This window comes from Papilio machaon, chromosome 13, assembly GCF_912999745.1.
Source record: "Papilio machaon chromosome 13, ilPapMach1.1, whole genome shotgun sequence".
Lineage (NCBI taxonomy): Eukaryota > Metazoa > Arthropoda > Insecta > Lepidoptera > Papilionidae > Papilio > Papilio machaon.
This window is the reverse complement of record NC_059998.1, coordinates 2,900,566-2,910,846: the sequence shown is the minus strand read 5'-3', so window position 1 is coordinate 2,910,846 and position 10,281 is coordinate 2,900,566. Positions and strand designations below refer to the sequence as shown.

At 32.2% G+C, this 10,281-nt stretch overlaps 4 protein-coding genes across 4 annotated transcripts; 2 read left to right on the top strand and 2 right to left on the bottom strand.

The window, feature by feature from the left end:
• Window positions 1-1,203: 1,203 nt before the first annotated feature.
• Window positions 1,204-2,446, bottom strand: LOC106717730 (cysteine-rich with EGF-like domain protein 2). Its single transcript, XM_045680685.1, has 2 exons — window positions 2,439-2,446; window positions 1,204-2,287 (listed from the first exon to the last, which is right to left on the bottom strand). The coding sequence occupies exons 1-2, from the start codon at window positions 2,444-2,446 to the stop codon at window positions 1,204-1,206; spliced, it is 1,092 nt and encodes a 363-aa protein (XP_045536641.1).
• A 362-nt stretch (window positions 2,447-2,808) lies between these two features.
• Window positions 2,809-4,595, top strand: LOC106717789 (something about silencing protein 10). Its single transcript, XM_014511706.2, has 2 exons — window positions 2,809-2,957; window positions 3,118-4,595. Exons 1-2 carry the CDS (start codon window positions 2,941-2,943, stop codon window positions 4,505-4,507), a joined length of 1,407 nt encoding a protein of 468 aa, XP_014367192.2. The 5' UTR covers window positions 2,809-2,940; the 3' UTR covers window positions 4,508-4,595.
• LOC106717787 (notchless protein homolog 1) lies at window positions 4,547-8,046 on the bottom strand. Its single transcript, XM_014511704.2, has 10 exons — window positions 7,831-8,046; window positions 7,594-7,751; window positions 7,391-7,527; window positions 7,053-7,227; window positions 6,694-6,868; window positions 6,189-6,333; window positions 5,916-6,105; window positions 5,288-5,451; window positions 4,774-4,900; window positions 4,547-4,615 (listed from the first exon to the last, which is right to left on the bottom strand). Exons 1-10 carry the CDS (start codon window positions 7,972-7,974, stop codon window positions 4,603-4,605), a joined length of 1,428 nt encoding a protein of 475 aa, XP_014367190.2. The 5' UTR covers window positions 7,975-8,046; the 3' UTR covers window positions 4,547-4,602.
• Window positions 8,047-8,304: 258 nt separating this feature from the next.
• On the top strand, window positions 8,305-10,257 carry LOC106717782 (transmembrane 9 superfamily member 3). Its single transcript, XM_014511696.2, has one exon. It carries the CDS (start codon window positions 8,406-8,408, stop codon window positions 10,131-10,133), a length of 1,728 nt encoding a protein of 575 aa, XP_014367182.1. The 5' UTR covers window positions 8,305-8,405; the 3' UTR covers window positions 10,134-10,257.
• The last annotated feature ends 24 nt before the right edge of the window (window positions 10,258-10,281 follow it).

Genomic DNA, 10,281 nt, shown 5'->3' with positions numbered 1-10,281 from the left:
TTGACAGTTGATTACTGTTTTAAATAGAATAAAATGACTATAATGCTGTAGCATATCTTGAATATTGCAACACTAGTCGTGCGTATTATTTGTAGTATTTTATATTATCATAGCTCATGTTGTCAAGTATTTTGTATGCTAAATGTGAACTGCAGCAAAATTGACTTACAGATTATAAAAATGAATCTACTAGTAACATTTAAGTTTTTTGTTTCACAATTAGTTTTGAATGAATGGAAGTTTTTTTTAGTACTTAAAAATGACAAAACCAAAAATGAAAATTTAGAACAAAGTTACTTTTCTTCATTTATGAATTTAATTTGTGTTTTTGTGTTGATTTTGTTGCAAAGCCTTTACTTACATTGATTTTTGTATCAAATAATATATGTCTCTAGCATAAGTTAATTATAATTATTATTTAAAAAATCATTTAACACAAACAATATTTCTTTTCACCAAAGACATTTGCTGCTAAAGAAAATGAGGATTTTGGACATAAAAAACGTATACCATCTTTGGTACTTATAAAATTTCAATTTATTAATTTGCTTTTTTGTTTTGTCTATATATTTATGAACGAAAGCAGACATTAATTAGTTGTAGCGTTTTTTTTTGTACATTACATAATTATTATTATTATATTAAGTGTAATTGATGTTGCATTCTGTAGTGACATAGTCATCACAATAATAGTTTTACCGTTTGTGTATTCTGCACCCGATTTTACAAATAAATACAATTTTAGACTGAGAAGGTATACCTTAGCTTCTTAAGCCAAACAAAAACTCAATCATTGCCAATCTATTTGTAACACATTTAGACTACTTATATTCTAATATATGAAGTTGATTATTGGATTGTGAAATTTACTAACATAAAATACAAACAGATTTAATGGTTGTGTAAATTCAAATTAGGAATTTTTGAATGAAGTTTGTTTTATAACTTTTTTTTAAGTGCAGTCATTAACCTAAAAGACTAAAACTTTGTATTTCTTTTCAACAATTTGTATTTAATTGTTTTTTTTTTAAATTATGTTCTAAGTGAGAACTATGCAATTTGGTTATTTTGTCTAAACATTATATTTAGTTACTGTATATACTTAATACTAAACATAGCTGTGTACCTTTCACAATAAAATGTATTTTTAATACACCTTTAACAATGTGTTTCATTACTATATTAGCTAACATACATCTTTAATTAACCTTGGAATTTTTGTAATAAGTCTTTAATTAATATATTATATACAGAAAATATGTTCACCGTATATTCATTTTCAGAGAAATAAATTAATACTGATATAAATAATACTACTAGAGGTAGTATTAGTTGCATTTTTTGACAAATAAAAAATAAACTTACTAACAATAATGCGTACAATGCTAATCTTTTCATAGTACTCAACAAATATTGATGTTTTAATGCTTCATCTAAACACATCCCATTCACCAATATTTCATCTACTTCACATGATGTACAATTTGTGATTCCTTTGCCGCTGCAAGTTTTACATGTACCATCACAAGTTTTGCAAGAATATGACCCTTCCCAGTTGATACAGTATTCATTAACATTACATGAATTTTCTTTGAGGCATTCATTAACATCTGTGCACACATCAGCTTCTAGCTCCCAACCGGTTTGACATATTACACAGGCTGCCGCTCCCTCCCCTTTACAATTGTTACAAGCTTTGTGACATGGCTTACAGTCTTCTTCAGGAGTACTGTAATAATTTTCATCACAGTTTTCACAAAATTCACCAGCAAATCCTCTATTGCAAATGCAAGAACCATTTCCTTTTCGTGTACCATCTCCATCACATGATCCTTTTTCTCCACAAATTTTATTATTTTCGTCCACAGGGCATGCAGTGCATAATGGGCCATAGTGATTTTGCGGGCAACAATATTGCAGGGTACTTACACACAACCAAGTGAATAGATCTTGTGAATTGGGATCTTCGTGGACCCACCACTGCTCTAGTAAATGCTCTACTTCCTCGGCAAGACCGTAACATCGATCTTTATGCTTTTTCACTTCCGAACACAAGCCCTCTTGTATTTCAACTAAACGCATTTCACTGCGAGAATATGATTTAAGTTTTGCTTCTTCCCAAGCAGTATCACCACCTTCATACTTACCTCGCGCTGTTTTTTGTAACCAATTTTTAAAAGAATCAGATAAAACTTTACACCGATTGCAATCATCTATTTCTCCTCTCCCAAGATTGGCTAAACAAATAATTAAAATCAAATGCAATATAAATGAATTAAAATGTCTAAATAAATACATTATTTTCGATTTATGCTTTTTAAAAACTAATATTGTTTAACAAATATCGTAAAATATTCAATAAAAAGAAATATTAGGGCACGAAAAATTCTTAAAAATTTAAATATCAGCCAATTTACAATTTCAATTCATATCATGACAATGACATGTGTCATGGAAAAATCATAGAGGAAACATTTTCACATATTAGATTTTAAAAGTAAAATGATTGACACTGCGGGACAATAAAAAAACTTATGTAATTCCAATGTAGTTTAACTATTATTGTAAAAGATGCTCTTAATTTTTTATTAAGCAAAAAGTCAATATTACTAAATTTTCAATGTTTTAAAACACAGAATTTATTGCTTGGAGGAAAGTAAAATTTGGTTTGACAGTAGAACAGTTGATATATTTTATACGTTCTCTATGAACTTCTCGCTTTCAGTCTATTACAATAATCAACGTGTATCTGCATTTTATTTATTTAATTAAATTATAATACTTATTTAATTGAAATTTCTTGTTTGATAGTATTAGTAAGAAATAGTAATTTATAAAGCTGATTTAAATGATGTAGTATATTTTGTAAAATGATCATATAACCTATTTGTTCGACGTGTGCAGTTTACAAAATAGAATAGTTTTCCTATTTATCCAGTCATGGCAGACAAAATAAGGTGTGTATTAAGTCCTTGTGTATTTAATAATTAAAATAATAGCATGTTTTGTCTTGTCACTTCAGTGGACTTTTTTTCAAGTCATTTTACTTTAACTACAAGACACCAAAAAATATTTTGCCGAAATAGTTCCTTGCAATGTTAACTTTTTTCATTACAGAATCAATTCAAAGTTTGATGTTCAGGGAAATTATGAGCCATCTGATTCCGAAAATGACTATTCACCATCGGAACAAAAACTCCTTGATAAATTACGTAAACGAAAACATAATGACTCTGATAGTGAAGAAGAAATTTATGGATTCTCAGAGTCAGAAGAAGGGGAAGAAAATGATAAGAACGACTTAAATATGGCAGATAGTGATGTAGAGGGCCAAGAAAATTCTGATGATGATTTACCTGACTCTAAAGCATGGGGCAAGAAAAAGAAATCCTTTTATTCTACAGATTATGTGGATCAAGATTATGGAGGTTTTGGTGATGATGAAGAAGATGCTCTCATGGAAGAGCAGGAAGCAAAGAATATTCAAAAGAGACTCATTGAACAACTTGCTGATGAGGACTTCTCATTAGAATTTTTTAATCCACCAACTGAAGAAAAGGAAGTAAAAGAAAAAGTTATTAAAAGTGATTTGAGTAATATGTCAAAACGGCAAAAGTTACAAATCTTTGAGAAGGAAAGTCCAGAGTTTGCGGGTCTAGTTGATGATTTTAAGAATAAATTAACAGTTGCCAAAGATGATTTACATCCAGTTTTACAACTAGTAAAAGGAGGCAAACTACCCAAATGTCCAGCGTCCAAATTTGTGAAAACTAATTACAACCTTATTTTAAATTATTGTACTAATATTAGTTTTTACCTACTTCTCAAAAGTCAACGGATTAATATTCAAAACCATCCAGTAATAAAACGGCTATATCAGTACAGGCAAATGCTAAATAAAATGGAACCAATTTATTTAGACGTAATTAAACCACAAATAGAAAAAATATTAGAAGCAGTGAATAATAGTATAGAGCTCACAGTTGTAGGAGACAAAATGAAGGAAGCCAAGAAAAGGAAAACTGATAAACTTTCTTTGGAACATGTGCCTAAGAAATTGAAATTAATAAATGAATTGGAAAAAGATGAAGGTGAAGATACTGGAGTTTCGGACGATGATGATGATGAAGAGGATGTGTTGGGTGATGATATGACAAGACCACAAGCTGCAGGTGTCCAAAGGAGCACTGAATCCGAGGAAAGTGGTTTCTCAGACAATGATGGATTGGATAATGAAGATAACAAACCATCTTCATCTCAAGATCTTATTACTGATGACATTGCAGAAAAACGCGAAATTACTTATCAAATTGCTAAAAATAAAGGCCTTACACCACATAGAAAGAAAGAACAACGAAACCCAAGAGTTAAGCATAAGTTGAAATATAGAAAGGCGAAAATAAGAAGGAAGGGAGCAATACGTGAACCGAGGTCAGAAGTAGCCAGATATAGTGGAGAAGCTTCAGGTATAAAGGCTAATGTCAAAAAGAGCATAAAGATTAAGTGAGCATATAGTTGATTACAATTAAATGTAAAGGAAACACAATTTGTTATTAAATGATTTATTTCCACAATAAAGCATTATTAGATGTGAACCATGTTTTAATGTTGCCACCTGAAACAAATAAGCATTCAATAAATTATCAATTAATATTTAAATACATAAAAGTAGTAGTAGTAAGATGTTTATATATTTTTTTTAAATATGACATGCTTATTAATGTCCACAAAACCTATAATATTGATAACAAGAATAATCTAAAAGAAACCTACAATTTCAATACTTTATCCTTTCCACCGGAAGCCACATAAGCTCCATCAGGAGACCAATCTACAGCAAACACTTCATCTGCATGTCCGGGTAAGTCTAGCTCTAGCTTCTTTGTTTTCATGCTCCAAACTAAAATATAACAAATAAATACACTGAATTCTTGCATAAAACAAATGTAAAAATTACATTATTCTACCATTATTGAAATATGATAAAACTTTAAAACATATGTTACTTAATTTCAATAATACAATTCGTTATTTACTGTATGGAATTTTCATACATTCAATGTAATAAATTGAATTTTTTTTAAGATTCAGTAGGTTCATAGCCTATTAATTTATGCAAAGTGGAACAAACAAAATTTTACAAATACAAAAATAATTGTTTTCGCTTAAAATATTTCACCATAATATGAACATTGTAAATGTTTTACTTCTGATTTGGATCAATCTGAAAACACATGTCATAATGAAACATTAAGGTAATTTTTGGACTACTCTAATTATTAGTCACCTTTTAATGTTGAATCAGCACTAGAGCTTAGGAGAAGTCTTGAATCTGCCGACCATGCTACCATGTACACTGCTTGAACATGACCTCTAAGAGTTGTAATGAATTTCCCTGTCGCTGACTCCCAAAGCTTCACTGACTTATCAAAAGATGCTGATGCTATAATCCTATAAATAGAAGAGTAAGACCTCATTGTTATCAATCTTTAGAACATATTGGCTAATCTTACTAATATTATAAATGCGAATGTTTATGGATGGATGGATGGATGTTTGTTTGAAGGTATCTCCGGAACGGCTCAACGGATATTGATGAAATTTGGCACAAATGTAGGACATAGTCTGGAAGAACACATAGGCTACTTATTAAGATTTTTTTTAAACCCGCGCGGACGGAGTCACGGGTGACAGCTAGTATTAATATATAAAGACAAGAGTTGTAATTAACATCACAAAAGACTGTAATTTCTACTTCTCCATTCTACCAACATAAATTTGTACGTTGCGAATCTTGCGAATGAACAGATTTAAGCTTAGTATCAACTTTGAGCCATATGCATGTCACCTCGCTCACTAGGCGGATGCCCGTGGCCGCTTGCTTGTTTAAATAGATATTTAATCTTTATACCTACCTTGTATCCGGAGAAAATTTAACATCATTAATAAGCTGCTGATGTCCTGTCATTCTAGCAAGAGGTCGTTTCTCTTTTTCAGGTAGCCACAAAAATAATGTGAAATCGTCAGAACCTGATACTAAACGCTCTGCACCATATGAACATGCCTGTTCATATCTGTCAATAGCTCGTTGTTGCAGAATTTTTTCTAGAAGTATAACAATTTTCAATTTGTCAAAATGGTCAGTTAATGTGAGAAACTTAAATTTAGTCAAAACATTGTTTACTTACTATCTGTAGTAGGTTCATTTCTGTCAAGTATTGGATGATATGGCCCAGTTCTTAACACATAATCTGTACTGAGGGCTAATGTATTCACCCAATGGGCATGACCTTCTAAGGTTCGACAAAGAATACCATCATCAGCTCTCCATACCTAAAAATATTTTTATATTACCTATATATATAAAAGAAAGTCGTGTTAGTTACACTATTTATAACTCAAGAACGGCTGAATCGATTTGACTGAAAATTGATGGCCAGGTAGCTTAGAACCAGGAAACGGACATAGGATAATTTTACCCCGTTTTCTATTTTTTACTCCGCGCCGACGGAGTCGCGGGTAAAAGCTAGTAATAAAATAAGAAAGGTGCCATCAATTTGTCATATTAATGTAATATTAATGTCATAGTTGTAAATGTATTGTGAAAGGTAGGTGGTAAACACCAAACTTTAACAACATTATATTCTTTTATTAACGATAGATTTTCTATCTAAATGTGATGGAATTATTTACTTTTATGGTCCTATCCTGTGATGATGTATATATAAGGCCATTTCCACCCCACTTTACAGAAGTGACTGCTTTAGAATGTCCTGTTAGGCTTAGAATAGTTAAACATGTTACTGTATCCCATATCCTGACATCACCATCTTTGGATGAACTGGCCAGTTTTCGGCATTCAGGATTTCTGAAAATAAAAGATCTCATTAATGTATACATATTTTTTTCTTATTAGGAAAAAATTTTATGTAGCATTGAATTCTCACTCTTGACTTGTTAATGGCCATTAAATGACTGAGTACTGGGGTTAATATATGAAAGATAATGTCAGGTGTTAGATTTCTATGGCTACATATTATTATAAGACTTACTTCATATATGGTTCCCAAGCCAATGCAGTTATCCACTGTTTGTGCCCCATCATAGTTTTGCCAATTTGATTTCCTGTCTCCGAGTCCCATAACATCAATTTACCTTGCTTACATGCTGAAGCTAATTTAGATCCATCAGGACACCAGCTGATACATAACACCCAGTTTGTGTGCCCTATAAAATCATAAGAACCGATATGATAGACTGATTTTCACTCTTTTTAACTTTTTGGTTATATCTGTGTTAAATTTTTTCTACGGTATGTAAATACGGCATTAGAATTACTGTTAACTATATTTTTCATGTTTCCTTTTTTAAAATGTGTAAAGAAGGATACCTTTACATACATGTAGCGGTGTCTGAGTGTTTAAATCCCAAAACCTGACAGTTGTATCACCAGACCCACTAGCTAAACTTTTACCCGAAGGACTGAAACTTGTTGATATAACAGCTTCAGCGTGTCCAGGTATAGAACTGTAAAAAAAAATATTTTCAAATCATAATTTTCTCAAAATAATGCTGAGTATCTAAGTAACATACCTTGTGCAACGTGTAACAGGTCTGACTCTAAACACAGCCTGCTGCTGATAAATTATCTCAACTACTTCTTCTGAATTTACTTTTACTGTATCCAATACATCCTTCAGTGAAGTAGTAATTTCAACATCTTTAACGAAGAATAGGAATGGTTTATCTTCCTGAAAACACGTGGATTTCGTACAAATATTACTAGTGGGTAAATAACATTAGATAAAGCTAAAAAACAGATGTATTTACCTCTTGAAGCAGAGCATTGCATATGAGTGTAAGTTGTTCTTTTGTAACATTTAAGGGCAAATCAAGGGGACTTCCTATTTCTTCTCCTGTATCTGATTTGAATTTAGCTTGTACAGAGCTAGGTAAATCGCTGTCTACCTCCATTTTTATCCTATTATATAAAAAATATTTGTTATATGAATAACCTCAAATGTAAACAAGACCACATTGACGTTTGACGTTTGTTTTGACGGTTTTTTTTTCAGATTTTATGGTCTGGTATCGAAACCTTTAAGCAAAAACTTATTTGCGGAAACTAACTTTCATTTTTTAAGGTTGTACAGCAGCAAAAAAGGACAGAGTTTCCTGATCCAAGTCTTTTTGTCTGGATCATATGTTCTTTCTCTTATCTATTCATAAAAATAAACACTGCATTTGTTACTAAATCTAAAAGTGATAACACTGAACACTGTTAAGTCTTTGACATATTACATGTTTATCTCATGGCAATATTATTTAGATGTCCGACGTCGGCGTTTCACTTACGTGTTATGTTTATAATTTTATTTATTAAAGTTTTATACCGTTAACATAAAATGAAATTCAGATACATTTTCTTTTTGTGCTGGGTGACGGTAAACTGTGATGAACATACACATACGTATACAGATGGAGAACAAGTTGTGCTATGGATGAATACCGTAGGCCCATATCACAATCGACAAGAGACTTACGCATATTTTTCATTACCGTTTTGTGCCGGTACCAAAGTTACTATCGGCCACTACCATGAAACCTTATCCGAAGCGTTACAAGGTGTTGAATTGGAATTCAGTGGTTTGGATATAACTTACAAGGATAATGTACCAGCCCAGGAATTTTGTGCCATAGAATTAAATGATCAATCCTACAAAGCTCTCGTGTATGCAGTCAAGAATCACTATTGGTATCAGATGTACATCGATGATTTACCAATTTGGGGTATTGTAGGTGAAATAGACGGCGATCATCACTACATTTGGACTCACAAGAAGTTTGACATTGGGTACAATGGTAATAGGATAGTCGAAGTCAATCTCACCGCGGAAAATAAAGAGCGACTCACTCCTAATGCCAAGATTGCATTTACCTATGAAGTGAATTGGAAGAAGAGCAACATTCGATTTGAGGATCGTTTTGACAAATACTTGGATCCAAACTTTTTCCAACACAGGATTCATTGGTTTAGTATATTCAACAGCTTTATGATGGTAATATTTTTAGTTGGCCTAGTTTCTATGATTCTCATGAGAACTTTACGTAAAGACTATGCAAGATATTCAAAAGATGATGATTTGGATGACTTGGAAAAGGATTTAGGTGATGAATATGGTTGGAAGCAGGTGCATGGTGATGTATTTAGACCTGTTCCACACTTGGCCCTGTTTTCTGCCCTTGTGGGTGCTGGTTACCAACTTACAGTGGTAACTCTAGCTGTTATTATTTTCACTATTTTTGGTGAGCTGTACACAGAAAGAGGTTCTTTACTTTCTACTGCCATTTTTATATATGCTGCCACTTCTCCTGTGAATGGCTACTTTGGTGGTTCCTTATATGCAAGAATGGGTGGAAAACTATGGATAAAGCAAATGTTACTCTCGGCTTTTCTGTTACCAGTTCTTGTTTGTGGCACAGCATTCTTTATTAACTTTATTGCGATGTACTATCATGCGTCTCGAGCAATTCCTTTTGGCAGTATGATTGCAGTTATGTCAATATGTACATTTATTATCTTACCCCTTACATTAGTGGGAACAGTCCTTGGAAGGAACTTAGCAGGACAGCCTGATTATCCGTGCCGCATCAATGCTGTCCCTCGACCCATTCCTGAAAAGAAATGGTTTATGGAACCATTTATCATCATTATTATGGGAGGTGTTCTGCCTTTTGGTTCTATATTTATTGAAATGTACTTTATCTTTACTTCATTCTGGGCTTACAAAATTTACTATGTCTATGGATTTATGCTTCTAGTGTTCCTGATCCTTATGGTTGTAACAGTCTGTGTGACCATAGTGTGTACATACTTCTTGCTGAATGCAGAGGACTACCGCTGGCAATGGACCAGCTTCCTTTCCGCTGGTAGCACTGCACTATATGTTTATTTATATTCATTCTATTATTTCCTGTTCAAGACTAAGATGTATGGACTGTTCCAAACAACATTTTACTTTGGCTACATGGCTCTATTCAGTCTTGCTCTTGGTATAATTTGTGGCACAGTAGGTTATGTGGGTACCAGCATATTTGTTAGGAAAATATATTCAACTGTTAAAATTGATTGAAAACATCCTTGAATGGTGTTGTGTAAAAATATTAATCCTAGTATAAATTTCTCTTATGTATTCATTACATAAAAATGCATATGCCGCATATGACTATTGGTGTTTTCAAATTTAAAAAAAAAAATACATGCATACAGTAAAATTTTGA

Bases quoted from the DNA above. Each gene is read 5' to 3' on its own strand.
- LOC106717787 (XM_014511704.2), bottom strand. From the start codon at position 7,974: ATGGAGGTAGACAGCGATTTACCTAGCTCTGTACAAGCTAAATTCAAA. The intron at 7,752-7,830 runs GTAAATACATCT...ACGTGTTTTCAG, and splicing joins GCAATGCTCTGCTTCAAGAG to GAAGATAAACCATTCCTATT. The intron at 6,869-7,052 runs GTAAGTCTTATA...TTTTATTTTCAG, and splicing joins GCTTGGGAACCATATATGAA to AAATCCTGAATGCCGAAAAC.
- LOC106717782 (XM_014511696.2), top strand. From the start codon at position 8,406: ATGAAATTCAGATACATTTTCTTTTTGTGCTGGGTGACGGTAAACTGT.